This window comes from Rhinatrema bivittatum, chromosome 6, assembly GCF_901001135.1.
Source record: "Rhinatrema bivittatum chromosome 6, aRhiBiv1.1, whole genome shotgun sequence".
In the NCBI taxonomy this organism is placed as follows: domain Eukaryota; kingdom Metazoa; phylum Chordata; class Amphibia; order Gymnophiona; family Rhinatrematidae; genus Rhinatrema; species Rhinatrema bivittatum.
In genome coordinates this window covers 319,974,255-319,995,913 of record NC_042620.1, presented here as the reverse complement: position 1 = coordinate 319,995,913, position 21,659 = coordinate 319,974,255, and the positions used below count along the sequence as shown (strand labels likewise).

The window sequence follows — 21,659 nt, the reverse complement described above, 5'->3', positions numbered from 1 at the left end:
ACAGTATAAATGGAGAGGTCCTGGAAAACTTCAGTGTTGTACCCCTGCCACTTAATATTCTTTATCTTACGTGCTTGGGCCATCACTCATTCTTTAATGTGATAGGAGTGGAAACATACCACTATGTCCCTAGGCTGATTTCCACGGGGCTTGGCTAACGCTCTGTGTGCTCTGTCTAAGAGAATTTCTGCGCTGCCTTCTAGTGGGTTATTATTGAAAAGGAGATTGCAAATATCCTTAACGACACTGCAGTCCGCATACACAGCTTCCTCTGGCACACCCTTGAATCTCAAGTTGTCCCTTTGCAACTTATTTTCCAGGTCATCAAGCCACTCGCGTAGAGCCAGATTGTCGTCCTGCAGGCTTTTCACCTCCCTTTGTAACAGTTCTTGGCTATCCTCCGTTTCACTGACGCGTTGCTGGACGGCCTCTACGTGGTCCCCCAGTGCTTCGTGGTCTCTTTAGAGATCTGACACCATGGATCTAATTTCCTCTTTCAGCGAGCCCATGTCTGCTTTAAGATCTCCAAACCACTTTTGAAAATTGCCTCTAGAGAGAGGCAGATCTTCCGCCGTAGCTATCGGAGGTAGTGCAACTGCACTGACTGACTCCAGTGTCTCCTCGCCGCCATCTTCACACTCTGCCCCCTCCGGGAGCGGAGTCTCTGCAGGCCGCGCGGCTGCCTTGTCATAGGAGAAGTGCCTGAGGTCGAGCGGTTTTTTTCCTTGCCGACATCCTCAGTATTTGCCGAAGGTCCCTGGTTATTTTTTTTCGGTGTCTGGCGGTCCGATGCGCTAAATAAGTGGTGGATTAGTTAGTCGGGTTGGGGAGCGAGTGCCTTAGGCAGCCATTCGGAAGCATGACGTCACTTCCTCCTTGTGGGGCGTGTTTAACCCTTTAACATTCCAGGACATCAGTTTGTGTACATGCCATTTTGTTAGTGAATACAGAAGATAAAATTAGTACAATGCCTAAAAAATGGTGTTCCACTGATACTCTTCCCCTGTAACCATCGTAACACCCATCCGCCCCTTACACCTTTCCACCACGCTTATAAACTCTCCATGTGGAACTCCCAGAGTATATTGACTGTTCCCTTGAATATCCTTCCGTGAACTCCCCCCATCCTTCATCTGTCTCCCCTTCTTCCTCTGAGGAATAAGGTCACCCATCGTATAGCCGCGTGTGCCCCCCCCCCCCCCCCCCCGAAGCTAAACGTTAAACAGTTAACACAATTCCCTCCATGCAACCTTATACTCATATAACTATTGCCTAATATAGTGGCATAAACAGTTCCGGTAATCAGCTTCTGCTCTTTAGCAACTGAACTCCGCTGTTTAAGCTAGCAGTGTAAGTAACAACAAAGTTCTGTAATAATGCTGTACCCCCTTTCTTGTGCACAGCAGCAAATCTTCTGGGATGATTCAGAAGTCTCATAAGTGTTCTCAGGTATCTGTGTCTCCTGATCTCCGTGCTTCTCCTGAATGACATCTCAGGCTCTTCCTTCCATGCGGTACCCGCTGCCATTTTTGGTGTTCCTCCAAGATGGTCCCTGAAGTCACCGCTGGCTTGTTAGGATGTGTCGTGCCCTTCATAAGACCTGCTGCCTCTTCTGCTGTTTTAACACTAGAGGTGACACCATTAATGGTGAACTGGAGGCCGAATGGAAATAGCCATTTGTATCTGGAATCACCAGCCCTCAGTGCCTGGAGAACCTCGCAGAAATCCCGTCTTTTTCGAATTGTAATAGGAGGCAAGTCCTGAAATATTTCTGCTTTATTGCCATGCCACTATAAATTTGTGATCTGCCTCGCCTGTCTCATGATTTTTTTCTTTCATCGAATATTCATGGAAACTGACCACAATGTCCCTGGGGACGTTGCCCTGCGGTTTTGCAAAAGCCTGATGTGCTCAGTCCAAGAGAATAACAGGCTTGTTCACTGTGGCTTCCATATTGTCCTCATTTAGTATCAGCAGGCAGATATCTCTAACAGCTTTCGCACAGTCAACAAACTGATTTCCCTCGGGGATCCTGCGGAGACACAGGTTCCTCCTTCTTGATCTATTTTGCAGATCTTCTAGCCACATATCATGCTCGTTCAGCTCCTGTTTGAGTTGGGCAGTTTCTATGCGTGCTGTGTCCAAAGCAGCCTCCTGTGCAGTGACATGGCTTTCCACTGAATCAATGCGGTCTCCCAGCTCCTCATGCTTGCGCCGGAGATCTGCCAGCTGCTGCAGCTCTGATTTCAGTGCCCCCATTCCATCCCGAATCTCACTAAACCAAAGTTGAAAGTCTGCCTGGGAAATTTGAGTCTTATTGCGCTGCTCCCAGCCGCTGGCGAATCCGAGCGCGCTTCCCCCTCTCTTTTCTTTTTGGCCGTTCCATCGAAGGAAAATTGTTTTAGTTCGGCAATCTTTTTGCGGACCGACATTTGCGCTTTTATGTATGCTTTACCTTCAGTTTGATGCTCTTAAGTTGGCCGATTGCTATGTTTTATGGGGGATTAATCCAGGAGAGGAGCTCAGAATTCACGTTGCCATTTAGACTGGTGACGTCACTTTCTTCCCTTTCACCTCACCTTTTTACCATGCTGGTAATCGTTTTGCCTTCCTTCTACCTTCCTTAATGCGTGGAATACAGGGTTAGTGCATGGAATGCAGGGTTAGTGCCATGCTGGGCATGCTCAGTGTGCCAGTCAGAGTTCTAGAAACTGACAAAAGTGTTCTGTGACAGGGCTCCATCTGATGATGTTACCCATATGAGAGGTCTAACATCCTGCTGTCCTGGGAGAACACCTGTTACAGGTAAGCAACTCTGCTTTATTTGATGTCTGCTTTGAAATAATTTGTGGGTGTTCGGAACATTTTTATATTAGTTTTTAACTATTTGATGTGGTTCAGTTTAATTATGTTGAATTCATTGTTTTTACTGTTATGGATGTTGTTCATGGCGTTTGAAGGGGGAACTCTGGCCCTCAGCTCCGATAAGCACCAATAATGTGGTCGTCTTAAAAAAAAATAAAAATTGCCCACCCGCCGATTTTAAACTATTGGCAACAGTAGGTTTTAAATTCCTTTTTTGGAAAATTTTATTTTTGATAGCAGTTATTTCCATTCTGAGGATAAGCAAGTTGCAAGTTCTAGTCTCATAATCCTCCTTGTATTCACATTTTTAATAGAATAGTTTCAAAAACTCATCCTAAATTTTTACCAAAGGTTTCTCAATTTCATTTAAATCAGTCTATTGTATTAGCAGTCTATTGTATTTCCCGGACTACATATCCATAAAGGCGAACAGGCTCTTCTTCCATTGAAATACAGAGGATCTATATTCTATTTGGAAAGAACAAAATCCTCCATAAAGTCCTCACAACTGTTTGTTTCCTTCAACCCAATTAAACAAGAGGTTTTTAGCATCCAGTCAGATGAAGCCAGAACAAGTGGGTTATGCATTCCTACCAGCAGATGAAGACGGAGTAAACTAACATCACAGTATATACACCCCTGCAGTTACATCAGCCTGCCAGAATTCTCTGTCTCCAGCAGATGGTGGACATGCATCTCCCCACTGGGAATTGCTTCATTTTAAAATAAAGAAGAATTAAGGATAAAATTCACCCCGCTCTTCTGCGGTGATTCCAAATGGTCTCTCACCCAGTTGAGAATTCCTGAGATGATTTCTGTGGTCCCTCAGATATGTGCCTTGGTCTGGTAGCTGGTTTTACTGGTGTGGACTTAGCTGCTTGAGCAGCTGAAAGGCAGTGGATGCAGGAAGCTGAGAGTGGCGGTGATAACACATGCCTCTCCCCCTCAGCCGGAGACCGTCTCTGTGCTCAGCCAGGTATGGCTGAGCTCCGGCAAGTTGAAAAAAAAAGATAGATACAGAGACTTAATAGGAGTTTTTTGTTTTACAGGGTTTCCTCCTCCCCCCGGTCTCCATGTTCGGCGTGCCGGTCTGACATTCATTCCATTCCATAGGAGGTCGAAGTGGGTTGAGCAGCGTCCTTAGGTGGTAGGCCCCTCTCCAAGGCTTTTCGCTGCGTGCTGTGAGGTAGGCCACAATGGCTTCTCGCGCGCTTTCTAAGGCTGCCTTCTACAGGATTTTCGGTCCGACGTGAGCCTCGCTGTGCATCCACGTTGTGCGCACAGTAGAGCCTTGTAGTCTGTGTGCCCACATTGAGCGTCACACAGTGGCCGTGTGCTTACCTATGCGCACAAGTGGTACTGTGTGCTTAAGTTTTTTGTGCGCTTAATTTTTGGCCACCTAGGTAAGTGTCTAGGTGTGTGCGCTTAAGTGTTGGACCCATTTTTTCTAGGCGCCTAGTTGAGCGCCTATCTAAAAAAAAAAAAAACACACCTCTGGCCACCGCTCAGCACATTGTCAGCCATCATAGCTCCTGTGCCTTAGAAGCCTAAGCATCTTTCTCTTTGCACTGATCATTTGTGCCAGTGCTGTTTGGCAGCTCAGGGTGAATTGTCCTCCTCTGATTTCATTAAGCCTGGTTCTCCCCAGCCAGATGTGGGTCTGGGTAAAGACGATTCAGGTGGGGTGCCTGATTTTGGAACTCCCCTTAACTGGTTTCTCTTCAGGAGAAGGTAGCTCAGTGAGTACACCTCAGGTCCCTCCCAGTCTGGATGCTACTATTTTTCCAGGGGTTGCAGTCCTTTCTTCAGGCGCAGTCCTCTGCACTGTCCCTTGCTCCTAGAGCAGAGGTGCAGGGGTAAAACCTTGCCAGGATTTTTTGTTGGGCGTTGGAGTACTCCTGGAGTGGCAGCGAGTCCTCTGGATGGGAGATCCAGACGGCATGGATGATGACACCGATCCTGCCTTTCATGAGGATGGTGAAATTCTCCTGGATTAGAACAGTATGGCAATATGTTGCAGTTCTTTCATAGAGATGAACTGCCAGATTTTGAAAATTGCTTGGAGTTCCTGGGGCAGATTCAGTGTGTGAGCCAAAGAGAAATCCCATTTTGGCTTCCTTGCATAAAGCTGCTTGTTTTTTTCCTTGTGATAGAGGCCATTCAAAAATTAATTGATCTTGAGTGGGGCACCCCAGAGGCTATTTTTAAAGGAGGTCGGATTTTGGAAGGCCTGTACCCTCTGGATCCAGTGGTAAGAGAGCGCTTATGTTTTTCCCAAGGTGGAAATGCACTTGTGTGTGCAGACCAAGCAGATCACTATTTCTGTGGAAGGAGAAGCGGCCTTGAAGGATGCTCATGCTAAAAAGATTGAGATTATCCTTAAGCGAGCATTTGAAGCAGTGGCAATTACTTTGCAGATCGCTGCTGCTTGTTCCTTGGTTGCTCACTCCTGTTTGCTTCTCTTCCAGGAGGTTGATGACTCTGGGGTAAACTCCAGAGCAGTTGTGAAACTAGCTGCTGCCTTCTCGGAGGTGGACTGTGATTTGGTCTGCACTTCAACCAGAGGGGTAGCTTCGATAGTAACGGCCAGGTGTCAGTTATGGTTGAGAAATTGGTTGACTGATGTGACCTCCAAGGCTAACCTCACCAAATTGCCCCTTAACAGCTTGCTTTTGTTTGGTTGCGAGTTGGAGAAACTGGCCAGTAAGTGGGGTGAATCTCCGGTTTCTTGTTTGCTGGAGGATAAGAAGCAGACATAGTGCTCCCTTCACATGAGAGGTCGTGCTAGAGGATCTAAGCGTTTTCGACCCTGTAGAGGAGCAACCTTCAGAAGACTCAACCCTTTGGTGGTTCTCGGTCCTTTCGTCCCCAACAAACCAGAAGAGGTGTGCAGCATGGGTAGTAGAATCTCCTGAGTCTACCTATGAAGGTTTGCTGACCCATCCTTGGGAGATAGGGGGATGCCTCTCTTTTATCAGAGGTGAGTTGAAATCACATCAGATCAGTGGGTCCTGGAGGTGATATGAGAGGAATATGCGCTCGGGTTTTGCAGTGTTCCTCGGGACATGTTCATGGTGTCTCCTTGCCTCTCACCACAAAAAAAAAAAGGCAGTGGAAACTGCATTGGCAAGGCTCCTCAGTATGAGGGCTGTGGCCCCAGTGCCCATGTCTCAAACAAAATACAGGGTGACTTTCCAATATTTCGTTGTTCCAAAGAAGGAGGACTCCTTTTGTCCCATCCTGGACCTCAAAGGCATCAGTTGTCATCTGCGAGTGAAGCATTTTCGCATGATGACATTGTGCTCGGGAATTTCTTACTTTTCTGGATCTGTCAAAAGTGTATCTCCATATTCCCATCTGACTAGAACAGCACTTCCTGCGGTTTGCAGTTCTGGGATGCCATTTTCAGTTCCGGGCGCTGCCCTTGGTCTGGCCACCACTCCCAGAACCTGTTCCAAGGTAGTGGTGGTGGTAGCAGCAGAGTTGAGAAAGGATGGACTCCTAGTACATCGTATTTAGATGACTGGCTGATTTGCACCAAGTCGCTGGAAGAGAGCTGCCTGGTGATTCACAACATGATTTCCCTGTTTCGGGAGCTCGGCCAGGTGGTTAACCTAGCCAAGATCAATCTTCGGCCTACTCAGTCACTGGAATACCTGGGGGTTCAGTCGACACAAAGCAGGCCAAGGTATTCCTGCTGGAAGCTTGAATTCAGAAGTTGCTAGCTAAACATAGTCTGTTGAACATTCTGCGCCCGACCATATGGTTTTACCTTCAGGTCCTTGGCTTAATGGCGGCAACCCTGGAAGTGGTGCCATGGATGAGGGTGCATATGTGTCCTCTTCAGCGCTCCCTGCTGTCTCGGTAGAATCCGCAGTCTTAGGGTTATTCGATTCAGCTCCATCTGCTGATGGAGGTCTTCTCCCAATTGCAGTGGTGGTTGCAGGCAGATCATCTGTGGAAGGGAGATTTGCTGTCCCTTCTGGACTGGCTAGTCCTGGCAATGAATGCAAGTCTCCTTGGTTAGGGAGCTCAGTATCAGGAACTGACAGCGCAAGGGTGCTGGAGTGCAAAGAGTCTCTCTGGAACATCAATCGCCTGGAGGCCAGGGTGGTTCAGTTGGCATGTTTACAGTTTGGCGACAGGCTGCAGGGTCACGGTCTGCATAATGTCGGACAATGCAATGACTATGGCTTACATCAGTCAGCAGGGAGGAACCAAGAGCTAGCAAGTGTCACAGGAAATAGATCATCTTATGGGCAGAGGTGCATCTCCAGGTGATCTCTGCCTCGCACATTGCAGGCTAAGGCAACATAAGAGCAGACTTTCTTAGCAGGGAGAGTCTGGACCCAGGATAGTGGGCGTTGTCAGACAAGGAGTTTCAACTTATTTGGTATCACTGGGATCTCCCAAACCTGGACCTGTTGGCGACTTTGCGCACTGTGTTTGTGATTCTTCAGCCGCAGAAGAGATCTGAGGTCATTGGGGATCGATGTCCTAGTGCAGGAGTGGACTGAAGACAAGTTGCTGAAAGCCTTTCCTCCATGGCCCATATTGGGCAGATTGATTCGAATGATCGAATGCCACAGAGGGATGGTGCTCTTGGTTGTTCCAGTTTGGCCCAGGAGACTGTGGCATGCGGATCTGCGGAGGCTCCTGGTGGATTTGCCTCTTTGATTTCCAGCACACAGGAACCTGTTGCTGCAGGGCCCTGTCCTTCACAAAGATCTCACTCTATTTTTTGTTATGGTATGGCCCTTGATAGGGCTTGCTTGCTGAAATATATGGATACTGTGCAACAGTGATCTCTGCCTTGCTAAGAGCTAGAGAGTTCTCCACTTCCTCGGTCTATATACGGATTTGGAGAGTGTTTGAGGCCTGGTTTGAGGATTGAGGTACTCTTACTTATTCGGTCAAGATACTGTTCACTTAGGAATTTTTGCAGGTTGGCTTGTATAAAGGCTTGGCCCTTTTATTCCTTAAGGGTACAAGTAACTGCTCTCACCTGTTTCAGGGGTCCAGTCAATAGTGGATCTTTGTCAGCTCATTCTGATGTGGTCCATTTTCTGAAAGGAGTGGAACATCTTCGTCGTCCTTTACATTTCCGGTGCCCCTATGGAAACTCAATTGGTTTTGGATTTTTTGGTAGGCCCTACATTTTGACCATTATGTACTCTATCCTTGCGGTTTCTGTGCGTAGGGTTTCCGAGCTGCAGGCCTCGTCTTGCCAGGGGCTGTTTCTCTTTTTACTGAAAGTGGTCTCTGAGTTTGTTGAACCAGACTGTCTCCCTGCCATCTCTGATCAGGGTGAGAGATGTAGAAGAGTCTCATATGTTGCGGCCCTTGGATGTCAAGCGACATATTGTCAGGTATCTGGAGGTCACTGGGCCTTTGTGTAGGTTGGATAGCCTGTTCTCCATGGCTGTACTAGACAGGGAGAGCCAGTCTCGTGGCTACAATAGCTCACTGGATTTAGGAGGTAGTCACAACTGCATGCGTAGATGCTGGGAAGCTGTTACCTAGTCTGGTTCAGGCCCATTCTACTCGAGCTCAGGCAGTGTCATGAGCAGAAGTTAGATTGTTGTCTCCCGTCGACATTTGCCGAGCTGCAACCTGGTCCTCCTTACACACCTTTCCAGGTATTATCGTCTGGATGTACAAGCCCGGGAAGAGGCAGCCTTTCCACGTGCGGGTTTGACTGGACCGCGGGCAGCTCCCCTCCCCCCCATTTGGGAGTAGCTTGGATACATCCCACTTGTTCTGGATTCATCTGATTGGATGCTAAGAAATGAGAAATTACTACTTACCTGATAATTTCCTTTTCTTTATGGCGGTCAGATGACTCCAGCTTCCCTCCCTTGGCTGCTATATGATTGCATAATGATCCTGTGTGCCTACGTGTTAACAGGGCTTACTAGTAAGTGTTACTCTAGTCTCTAGACTAGTTCTTGTCTGAGCTCATTGTTGCCTGTTGGCTTATTGCAATGTTTATCTGTTTTTCATCAAGTTCTTTGCTAATCAGTCCACAGATACTTTTGATGAGAATACTGGCAGGGGTGGATATACTGTGAAGTCAGTTTACTCAGTCTCCATCTGAGGTAGGAATGCATAACCCACTTGTTCTGGATTCATCTGACTGTCCTAAAGGAAATTATCAGGTAAGTAGTAATTTCTCAATTTTAGTCATGTAAAGGACTCTTCCTACCTTGATATATGATTGTAAAATATAAGTTCATCAGGTTAGGGCTATGGCAGCTTTCTTGGCACATCTTCGATCCGATTCCATAAAAGAAAAAGCTGCTGCATACTTTCACTGCTTATTACTGCCTAGAAAACAATTTGCATCAAGATGACAGTTTTGGTTAGGCATTTCCTAAAAGCTAATTCATTTGATCTTTTCAACTGTACCCTGCACCACAGGTAGCAATTTTGGTTTACAGTAATTTGCTAAATTGCAAAAGTATCAAAATAATATATGCAACCCTCAGTTTGACTGAGTTTATCCTGCTTATGCACAGTGTTTCCTATATACAGGAGGATAAACAAGCCACGCAATCCCTCCCATCTTCCCTATAGCTTGTTAGAGACTAAAGAGACTTGCGCAGTGGATGCTGCACAGGAAGGTCTGTACATACTGAGAAAAACCTTGCTTTTTCTGAGCTCTGAGAGAGATTTTCTGTCTCCATCCTATCCAATGAGGCGCCCTTCTGTTTACAGAGAACACCTATTACCCATTAGCAGCCCCACTGTCCCTCCTCCCAATCCTTGCACCTACTGTATCTGGACAGCTTCAGATAGAGCAAGTGGGAGGAGGGACAGTGGGGTTCAGAGACACTTGGCATCTTTCTTCAGCCAGGGAAAGCACTCTTTCCAGCAGAGTAAAAGAAGTACTCTGCCCGCTGCATCCATTTCTGCATCTAAGGGGAGGAGATTAGGGCTGTAGTCAGCTCTTTTCAGACAGCAAGGTGGTTGTGGGGGGAGGGGGCTTATTTTGCCATGGCAGTCCCATATAGATGGGGAGGAGTGAGGCTGGGTCAGAGCAAAGACATCGGGAAGTGCATTAGTTTGCTGATTCAGTTGGCAAAATTTAGCTTCACCTGTTGAGATGAGTTAACTTTTGTGGGTTACTGAGAATTGCATGGTTTTTAACATGATTTGTATTAATCCATTTTAATATTAATGAGCTGCTTTGCATGCATTTGCATACAATATAACCCATTTAAAAATCTTTATGCATTATGAGGGATTTTGTTTTAATAATGCATGCATTTGTGTTACCATTAATGCGCATTAAGGCAGTAATTTAATGCATGTTAATGAAAGCGTACTTTAATAAAAAGGCTTCCAATTCTTTCAATAAACTATTTAATCACACTACTTCCCTCTGAAGATTGTGCTAGTTGTGATGCATAAATTTGTGTCTGTAGAATATGCATTATATAAATTATAAGCAATTGCAACTGCTGTAATTGCCCACAAAACAGGTGTAGGATAAAAGTGTTTTTTTGAGGATTATGTCATGTAGCATATATGTTTGATTTTATCCTTGCCCTTTGGCTTTTATAAGGGTAATTGTCAGAGGGATTTTTGTGGGTAAAAAGCATTTTACCTGCATAAATCAGCTGTCGAAAATTGTCCATCCCGTGAGTGAGTAAAAGTAAGCACATAATTCCATAACATGCGTATTTTTATCTGCATTGTAGTGGAGGTTTTCCCAGGGTGTGGTTAGGTTGGAGGAAAAAACTATGGGGCTGATGCAGTACCGTGCGCTGCAGCTATTGCATGGCTTAACACATAATAGGACGCTCATTTTAGATGTGCATCCACAACCCCCGATGCAATACGCACATCCAAACCACCGCATAGCTAATAGCGCTCATCACATGTAAATTCCATGTAGATGAGGCTATTAGCTAATAACCACAATGCAAAAAATTTCCCGCACAGCCAGTGCACCCATTGCAACGTGGCAAATTTTATGCCAGCCCGAGGCTGCACTCAAGGGCTCATTGATAAAAACAAAAAATCCTGCTTTCTCAAAATGTTGTGTATCTTGTGCATTTATATTGTCTCCGTAGTGGGAGAAAATGGACACTCATATTGAGCATCCGTTTTCCCAACCCGCACTTAATAGCCACCTCTCCTATGTGCCCGATGCCAAGGAGGTGGTAGGGACGCACAATTTTCCCTAGCACCGCCTTTTTAGCGCAACCCCCTCATTTAAATATTGCATCGCACACTCAAGAAAGGTGGCTGGGCACACATTAGGAAAACGGTGCTAGACATTGAGCTTCTGTTTTCTATGCACAAATATTGCATTGGCCCCTATGTGATTAGGTTTAGCTTTCAAAAATATGCATGTAGATTAGATTGGAAAAAATATCTGCAGAAAAAGCAGAAAGATTTGACTGAATAATCTGCTGCCAGTGTATGTGTTCTTTTAGAAGCCGGATGGCGATAAACATACCAATTTCTGTCTCCCGCCCCTCCTCTCTCCAGGTTGTAGGTGTAGAAAAGACAGATGTTACAAATAAAGCTGTCTCCATCAGTACCAAAGGGAATAGAGTTTTCCGTTACACTGATGTTAGAGATTTTGATCAGTTGGTGCAAAGACTACGAATTAAGTGTGGATCAGCTTCAAGTCCTCAGCACACTGTGAGTATAGTGGTGAGGGTTCTTTTTTTTTTTTTTTTAATCATCAATTTCTTACAATAGGGAATTATAAGCTGCATTTCCACTACAACAGAATATGTTCTATGTTTGCATGAATATATCAGCTTGCCCCTCTTTCGGCTCCTTTCATCCCTATCTTAGACCTATCTGTTTCCTATTCTTAGGGAGGGGAATTTTCAAAGGCATTTCCATGGGTAAAACACTGCTTTATCCACAGAATTGGGGCTTTGAAAGTTGCCTACCCTATTTATGGGTAAAGAGTACATGTATAATGAGCCCTATTGAGCTAAAATGGATTATTTGTGTGCTGCTTACACCAGCAAAGATGTGGAGAACTATGTGAATACTATGATTTATCATAGCTCATATATTAATTTACAATATTGAATGCTGCAGTGTAGCCCTACACACAGGAGGGAACTTTTTCCTGGCTACCCATTGGAAAGGATATCTCTCACTTGCTCAGCTGAATCTCTCCATTGTGGCCACTGACAAAGGTGTCCAGGAGTGCCGTTAATCAGAAACTCAATTCTTAGTGTAGCTCTGGTCTCTGCTGCTGCTGTTCATGTTGCTGTTGCTCCACACTTATTTGCTTTTATAATATACCATTGCCATGGTTACATATAGTGGTTTTTTTCTGGAAAAACAAGTGCTGATACTCACATGCAGGACCTTCCTTGGGGGTGGGATGGGATGGGAAAGGGCAACCACGCAGGGCCCCATCACCTACAACTAGTTGCAAAGTCAATGAAATGATGATATTGCAAATGTTACACCCAACCCTAGAACATTAATGTGCAGTGATCTGTAGCAGATCACTGCACAGAAGCTATTCACTAACGGAATTTCTCACCTTTATCACACAGACAGAACATGGATAGAGCCTTATCAAATACAGAATAAGTGCTCACAATTTATAAATAGAAATATCAAACAAAAACTGAACTGGAAATGCCATTGTCAGTCTCTACATGCTTTATAACTCTGGAGAAATAGAAACAGCATGCATTTCTTTTTGTACAAAGCAAATACAAAGATATTAGAGATGCTACACATTTACATTCCCAGAGCTCATATATTTGCATCACTAAACCTAAAGAAGAAGGCTTTTTTCCTTCCTTCATTGTCTGGACATTTTGGACCCTCACATAACCCACCTCTCATACAATACCGGGGTTTCAGTAGTTCCAGCATAAGACCACCCCACCACCCCTACATACACAATCGGGCGATGATGGGGTTCAGTGGCCCCAACATAAGACCTTCTTCCTACACTTACAAGAACAATGACATGGGCTCATGGACTCGAATCTAACATTTCCCACCCTCTTCATACTACTTTGGGCTCTTTCTCTCCCCACCAGAGTTCTTACTGTCTCACCTCCCAGCAGGCAGGTTGAATCTTTCCCCTGGGGCCCACCATCAGTCCCCGTTCTCTTGCCCACTTCCCTGCCCAGGCAGCATTCTCTCTAACCCATGTCCTTTCTCGGTGCAGAAGGGGGAAGCAGATGTCACACAGGATGCATGCTTGAGGTTTTTTTTTCTCCGAGGACAAGCAGGATAGTAGCCCTTACACATGGGCGACATCATCCGATGGTGCCTAATACCGAACTTTGATCTCAAAGAGCCTAGAACTTTCAAACATGCCCTACTGAGCATGAGCAGCTTTAGTCATCACCCTGCTTCCTAGGCAGATTCTCTGTCTTTTTTTTTTTTTTTCCCATGGAGCCGTGTGGTTGAGGGAACCATGATTCTTACAGTATTCAGCTTTGCTCTCTCTCCTCACAGTTTTTGTAAGTGATTTTTTTCTAGAACTGCAGCTGTTTTCTTTTATCTTACAGTAGTTTTATTTCTTCTCATTTTTCTTCTTTCTTCTGTCTGCCAGTTGCATGGCGGGCCTTAGTCACTGTGTAGTCTGATAGTCTTTCTATCCCTTATTAAAAAAAAAATTTAAAAAAAAAAAAAAAAAAAAAATATATATATATATATATATAAAAAATACTGTACCAGCAGTTTAGTATCTTTGTCCTCTCCTTGCTCTGTCTGTTTTTGTACCTTTGTCAGGTGCTGGCAGGACTGACTGAATGCAGTCCATGGGTGATCTGTGTGGGCTGCTGAGGCTGGGGATTCGCCTGAGCTGTACTTGGGCAGGCATTCATGTTTCACCGACTGATCAGCATCAATGGAAGTTCAGGCAGTGCAGAGATTGAGGACCACACTGTTCCTATGGGGGGAGAGCTCATCCTCCCCCCCCCCCCCCATTCAAAGGAGCTAGTTTCCACGGGCAGAGCCCTGGATGATGACGTAGCCTTCCCTCCTGCTTGCTGGTGATGGTATTGCAGTCCTCTTGTGAGAGAGGATGAGCAGGAGCCTGGGCAAGCAGCTTGCTGTCACACCTTTGGTACCATGATCGGTAACTGTTGCCTGTGCACATCTGTGACCAGCGCACCCTTGATCTGACGCATTGATGGCAGGATCGCTTCGGGGACCAGGATTGCCATTGAGCGCCATGGGTCACCCTTGACACCATTGAGATGCCAAGGTGCCCTCGATGCCATTGGGGTGCATGACTGCCATCAGTGCCTTAAGGACCTCTGTGCCATAGCCATCTTTGGGCCTCGATGTAGTGGAGTAGTGATACCAACCTCTAGTGTTGGACCGGGTCTGTCATCAAGCACCATGGTCCCCCTCGATGCCATCAGAGCTGCTGTTGATACCTGTGCCGTTGATGCCTATACCATCGAGGTGCGTGAGTGGCTATCCTCAATACTGTTGAGGTGCATGGCCTCTGCTGTGGCTGCCCTCAATGCCATCACAGTGCGGAGCTGCCCCAATGCCATTGAGGTGCAGGGCCACCAAGGAGGCCATCCAGCATGTTGGCCACCAATGCCGGCCACCAATGCCTTTCGTTGCCACTCTTGACAATGTCAAGCACCACCAATTAGGTGCTGGGATCTCCACTGAACATCCTGGTCGTCCCCAAGGCCGTCTACTACTGGGGCTATTGAGAGCCTTCGAGCCACTGAAGCCCTCGAGAGACAGGGATTTCAGCCTTAAACAGATTGAGTGCTGGGGGTCACCATTTATTCAAGGCACCCTGGTACACCGAGGCATCTAGGCACAGTGGTCTGGTAACCTTGAGGCTCCTTGGCATGTCCCAACGGGGGAACTGAGGAGCATTGTGCTGTCCCATCACTGGCCTATGGCTATGGGGGGCACCATGGATGCCAATGATCTTGGGGCCCTGAGCTGCTGGGAATCAGGGGGCATTGGAGGACCCACCTGGATTCGTGCACCATAGGTGTTAATGAGCGCCAGTGAGGTTATCATCAGCTATAGCCGCTGGCAAAGGATGGCATCGAGTTCACAGCATTGACATCCTAGGATGGATAGGTGAGCCAAGGGAAGCAGTTGATGGCGCTGGCAGTCAGTGATTCCTGTGGGCACCAGTGAGGCATGTTGGGGCTGCAGACCCTCTGCAGGTGCCCCTGGCATCCTTGGTACTGCTGGTCCATCGATGCTTTCAGGGACTGGGGTCTCTATCGGTGCCACCGGGCTGTTGAGGTCCACAGGCGATTGGAGCACCAGGGCTGGTTCTATATACTATTGAACTGATCAAGATTTGGTCAAGTAGTGTTGAAGCCCTAGGTGCAGCATCGTTTGGCGCCCTTGATGTGATCCATCTTTGGTGAGTGCGAAAGTGCTATGGGCCCCTATGGGTGCTGTCAACATTGTGGGCTGCAGAACACCATGGGCACAGATGGTCACCATAGACTTTGCTGGTGGTGTTCCATGAGGGAAACGGCAGTGAGCCATTCCCGACACAGTTTCAAGGGCTGTGTCCAGGTTCTTGGAGCATTATCAGGTATTGGAACCCAGGGGTGACACCAGAGAGCGCCATCCACCACCATGCCATACCCAGAGCCCCAGTGGTACTGTTCCTATGATTGCCACTGGGAATTACTGTGACAGTGGAGTCAGCATGCATGGTCAGGTATGGCAAGACATCTACTCCAAGTGCCTTGGATGATAGCAGGTGGAATTCTTCCTGTCTGTGCAGTTCTCAGCCATGCTAGGGTTCTTCCATTGTCATGTCAAGATCTCAGCCTCCTCGTCAGTTCTGCACCACAAAGTACTGGGGAGCACTGGTGAGGAAGGTGTCATCATACACACTGTGATTTGCCTTTTGGCAGTGGGCAGCCACCGACTCTAGCAGATGGTGCTCAGTACTTGCTATGCCGTGGGATTCTACCCACAAGCACAGCGAGTGGGGTCATAGGTGTGCCGCCATCCATAGGATGGGGATACCATTGTATAAGTACTGTTCAGTGTGCTTTTACAGTGGAGGGCTCTATTTTCCAGTTGCCCTCTACTGTATGGGTGGGTGGGTGTGTTCCCTAGTAGCAAGCACAACAGGTTGTGCGCCACAGCCACAGGACTGACCTAAAATTGCATTCCTGGTCAAACCCTAAGGGGGAGTAGACACTGAAGTCTTCTCCTTTCTCAGAAGAGGAATGTCTTTCGATCCCTTTCATATCACAAATCCCCTTTGCAGGGAAGTCCCTGGGGCTCCGTCCCTGGCAGGTTTATCGCTGAATTGGAGCCTCGATTCTTTGAATCTGTGCATCTCCTTGTAGGCTGGGGCCGGGGGAGTCATAATAACATAGTAATGACAGCAGAAAAAGACCAAAATGGTCCGTCTAGTCTGTCCAGCAGGCTTCTCAAGGTAGTAACTGCCGCTCTGTGCAGGTTACCCCCAAGCTTTTTTATTTATTCCCATCCTCTGACCATTTTTGCAGTTGATTCGTTGATTACTGTGAGGTCTTCTCCATCCGAGGGTGGCTGCCAGTGGCAGATTGACTGTTTCTAAATCTCAACGATCAGTGATTGTGTCTCAGTTCTCAACTGGAGAGTTGACAGGTTTTTCGGGATCGGGAAGCCCCAAATCCCATTGCTTTCCTGTCCCTTCAGGAAGGGAGAATTTGCCTGGGTTCCAAAGCAACTTTTATGGGTTCCCTCTAGATACCTGGTTGTCCACCCCTTCTAGGGGGGTTGTCTCTTTCTTTGTTTCCCTGAGAAGGCATGTCACTACTTCTGACTAGTGGTCGCTCTTGGTTCCTTGTGGGATCCAAGAACAAGTTGAGCGGTTGCACTCTCCTTAGGTTGTCCTAAGGCACAGCAGGTCTATTTCATGAGGGAGCCTTTCTAGAGTAGCTCCCGGTGAAGATTTGGGGTTTCTTCTATCCAGGAGTCACCTTTGATACCTGCAGAACTCAATGGGCATTTTTTGATAAGGACCACTATTGCCAGTCATTCTTGCCTTCAAGACCCTTCCTCAGTGAGGAGGGTTCTAATCCATCTAATTGGTGAGTATACCTTTCAAGCTATTGCCATATCCATGGCTGACAGAGTTGGGGGACGAGGGACCCCATAACAGAGATGCTGTTCTTTGGTTTGCAAGCTATAATTCCCCATTTTAGGGATAAGAACATAAGAATATGCCATACTGGGTCAGACCAAGGGTCCATCAAGCCCAGCATCCTGTTTCCAACAGTGGCCAATCCAGGCCATAAGAACCTGGCAAGTTTCCAAAAACTAAGTCTATTCCATGTTACAGTTGCTAGTAATAGCAGTGGCTATTTTCTAAGTCAACTTAATAGCAGGTAATGGATTTCTCCTCCAAGAACTTATCCAATCCTTTTTTAAACACAGCTAACTAACAGGCCGATACAGTATAGTGCACTCCAGCGGAGCGCACTGTTAACCCGCGATTGGATGCGCGTTTTGGATGCGCTAGCTTTACCCCTTATTCAGTAAGGGGTAATAGCGCGCCGAAAACGCGCGTCCAACCCCCCCCCCCCCCCCCCCGAACCTATTAGCGCCCGCAACATGCAAATGCATGTTGATGGCCCTGTTAGGTATTCCTGCGCGATTCAGAAAGCAAAATGTGCAGCCAAGCCGCACATTTTACTTTCAGAACATAAGAACATGTCATACTGGGTCAGACCAAGGGTCCATCAAGCCCTGCATCCTGTTTCCAACAGTGGCCAATCCAGGCGATAAGAACCTAGAAAGTACCCAAAAACTGTCTATTCCATGTTACCGTTGCTAGTAATAGCGGTGGTTATTATCTAAGTCAACTTAATTAATAGCAGGTGATGGACTTCTCCTCCAAGAACTTATCCAATCCTTTTTTAAACACAGCTATACTAACTGCACTAACCACATCTTCCGGGAACAAATTCCAGAGTTTAATTGTGCGTTGAGTGAAAAAGAACTTTCTCCGATTAGTTTTAAATGTGCCACATGCTAACTTCATGGAGTGCCCCCTAGTCTTTCTATTATCCGAAAGAGTAAATAACCGATTCACATCTACCCGTTCTAGACCTCTCATGATTTTAAACACCTCTATCATATCCCCCCTCAGCCGTCTCTTCTCCAAGCTGAAAAGTCCTAACCTCTTTACTTTCCTCATAGGGGAGCTGTTCTATTCCCTTTATCATTTTGGTCGCCCTTCTCTGTACCTTCTCCATCGCAATTATATATTTTTTGAGATGTGGCGACCAGAATTGTACACGGTATTCAAGGTGCGGTCTCACCATGGAGTAATACAGAGGCAGCATGACATTTTCCGTTTTATTCACCATTCCCTTTCTAATAATTCCCAACATTCTGTTTGCTTTTTTGACTGCTGCAGCACACTGAACTGATGATTTCAAGGGAAATGGCTGATACCATTCCATTCCCTATACAAACAGAGGTGGATCAGAGACAAAAGACTTTGGAAGTCTTACAGTTTGTAGACCCTCCAAAGGAGATGTTGGCAATCCCAGTTCATGAAGTCTTACAGGAACTTCAACACAGAATCTGGGAGCATCCAAGTTCTGTCTCACCGGTTAATAAAAGAGCTGAGGCCACGTACTTAGTACAGCCAACCCCGGGATTCCAAAGACCACAACTACCCCACCAGTCAGTGGTGGTAGAATCCGCCCAAAAGAAGGCGAAGAGACAGAAATCTCATGCTTCAGTGCCGCCTGGGAAGGACAGTAGGTTGTTAGACAACCTAGGCAGAAAAGTTTTCCAGGGTTCCATGCTGGTATCAAAAATTACATCTTACCAGCTGTACATGAACCAATACCAAAGGAACCTTTGGAAACAGGTTCAAGAGCTTTCTCTGACCCTACCGGATCAATACCAAGAGGCATTTCAAGCACTGGTACATAAAGGCCTTGACTCGGGGAAACATGAAGTCAGGGCCACTTACGACTGTTTTGAGACAGCATCAAGGTTGTCCGCATCGGCTATAGCTGCATGACGATGGGCATGGCTGAAGGCATCGGATCTTTGCCCAGAAGTCCAAGATCATTTGTCTGATCTACCATGCTTGGGGGATAATCTCTTCGGAGACAAGATAAAGGAAGCGGTAGCGACGCTTAAGGACCACTCAGAGACTTTGAAGCAATTGTCGTCTCAGCCTCAGGAGTCGCAGGCCTCTTCTAGAAAGTTTCCAAGAAGAGACACTCGAAGGCCTTACTATCGCCAACGAAGATACTACCCCCCAGCAGGTAGACAGAGGCCTAGCCGCCCAGCACAGCGCCAGCAGCCTAGGCAAAGGCAGCCGAGGCCTCAGCCGCCTCCACAAACAACGGCCACGTCTGGTTTCTGAACATCCCCAGAGAGCAGCAGCATAAATCCGTTCCCCGAAACACCTGTAGGAGGCCGCATTCAACACTTCCTCAGCAATTGGGCCTCCATCACCACCGACCAGTGGGTGTTATCCATCACGACTCACGGTTACAGGTTGGATTTCTCAACTACCCCTGTAGAGAAACCACCACTTCACTCTCATTCAATAAATCAACACTCCATAATTCTTCAAACAGAATTATCCACCCTTCTGAGAGCCAGGGCCATAGAACCAGTTCCTGGTCCTCAAAAGGGCAGAGGATTCTACTCCCGATATTTCCTCATTCCAAAGAAAACAGGAGGCCTTCGTCCTATCCTAGACCTCAGGAACCTCAACAAATTTCTCAAGAAAGAAAAATTCAGAATGGTATCCCTAGGCTCCATTCTGCCTCTTCTTCAAAGGGGAGATTGGCTCTGCTCTCTGGATCTTCAAGATGCCTACGCTCACATCCCCATCTATCCTCCTCATCGTCAATACCTGCGATTTCGGGTACTAGATCAACATTTTCAATACAGAGTGCTGCCATTCGGACTCGCATCAGCACCCAGAGTATTCACAAAATGCATGGCTGCAGCAGTGGCACACCTACACAAACAAAAGGTGCACGTGTTTCCTTATCTAGACAATTGGCTCATCAGAAGTCATTCAAAAGAAGGTGCTGTCGAGTCCCTCAAGCTCACCATCCAAGTCCTTCATTCTTTGGGGTTTCTCATCAATTACCAGAAATCCCATCTGTCACCAACTCATCTACTACAGTTTATAGGGGCAGAGCTCAACACTACGCTAGCGACCGCTTTTCTACCAAGAGACCGTGCTCAGACACTTGTCCTCTTAACTCACGATCTCCGCAACCGATTCAAGGTGACGGCTCACCAGTGCCTCATTCTTCTAGGGCACATGGCTTCCACGGTTCATGTGACTCCCATGGCCAGACTGACCATGCGACTTCTACAATGGACACTCAAAACACAGTGGATACAAGCCACTCAACCAATGTCCACTCCTATTTACATCACACCAGAGCTCAAGGCCGCACTTCTCTGGTGGACGCTAATGCCCAACTTGCTCAAAGGTTTACCTTTTCAGCAACCAGTGCCACAAGTGACATTGACTACAGATGCATCCACCTTAGGATGGGGAGCGCATATTGGTCATCTAAAGACACAGGGCAAGTGGACACGACTCGAAGCCACTTTTCAGATAAACTTCCAAGAGCTTCGAGCTATACCCTATGCGCTGCATGCATTCAAAGACTGCCTATCACACAAGACTGTCTTAATCCAGACGGACAACACAGTAGCAATGTGGTACATCAACAAACAAGGAGGGACAGGTTCGTACCTCCTTTGTCAAGAAGCAGCGCAAATCTGGGACTGGGCCCTGACACATGCAATTCTTCTACGGGCTACCTACCTAGCGGGCATCCACAACACAGTGGCGGATCGCCTCAGTCGTCAGTTCCAACCGCACAAGTGGTCTTTGGATCCAACAATAGCGTCCAAGATCTTCCAGCGCTGGGGGCAACCGACGATAGATCTCTTTGCATCCCAGCTCAACTACAAGATGAACAATTACTGCTCTCTACTCCAACAGCAGAACAGCCTACCAAGGGACGCATTTGCTCGCCATTGGAACTCCGGCCTGTTATACGCGTATCCTCCGATACCACTTATAACCAAAACACTAGTGAAGCTACAACAGGACAAGGGAACTATGATACTCATAGCCCCATATTGGCCTCGACAAGTATGGTTCCCCACACTGCTAGATCTATCAGTCAGGGATCCGATTCGCCTGGGAGTAGCTCCCAATCTCATAACTCAGGAACAGGGTCAGTTGCGCCATCCCAACCTTCAGTCCCTATCCCTGACAGCATGGATGTTGAAAGCTTGATCTTACAGCCTCTCAACCTTCCATCCACTATATCTCAGGTACTTATAGCTGCACGTAAACCTTCCACTAGAAAGAATTATTCCTACAAATGGAAACGGTTTACGCTGTGGTGCACTCAGAAAGATTTAGATCCTTTCACTTGCCCCACTACCTCGCTACTAGATTACCTTTACCATCTCTCAGACTCTGGTCTTAAGACATCGTCTGTAAGGGTACACTTAAGTGCAATCTCAGCTTATCATACCAAGCTGGGAGATGCATCTATCTCCACACAGCCTCTCGTCAGTAAATTCATGAGAGGCCTAACTCACATTAAACCTCCAGTTCATTCCCCAAGCATACAATGGGATCTGAACGTAGTACTCACTAGACTTATGCGTTCTCCTTTTGAACCCATAAATACTTGTGACCTTAAATACCTTACTTGGAAAACGGTTTTCCTTATAGCCATTACATCAGCTAGAAGGGTCAGTGAATTACAAGCACTAGTCACATACGAACCTTTTACAAAGTTCCTCCATGACAGGGTAGCCCTCCGGAC

The 21,659-nt window shown here is 46.8% G+C and overlaps 1 protein-coding gene across 5 annotated transcripts in view; it reads left to right on the top strand.

The window, feature by feature from the left end:
- The window catches only part of TBC1D8B (TBC1 domain family member 8B), a 508,282-nt gene that overhangs the window by 167,876 nt on the left and 318,747 nt on the right, over positions 1 to 21,659 (top strand). For all 5 annotated transcript variants that reach the window (XM_029607571.1, XM_029607568.1, XM_029607567.1 and 2 more), the window contains exon 7: positions 11,365 to 11,520. In XM_029607571.1, coding sequence (XP_029463431.1) covers positions 11,365 to 11,520 — 156 coding nt within the window. The remainder of the gene's footprint in view (positions 1 to 11,364; positions 11,521 to 21,659) is intronic.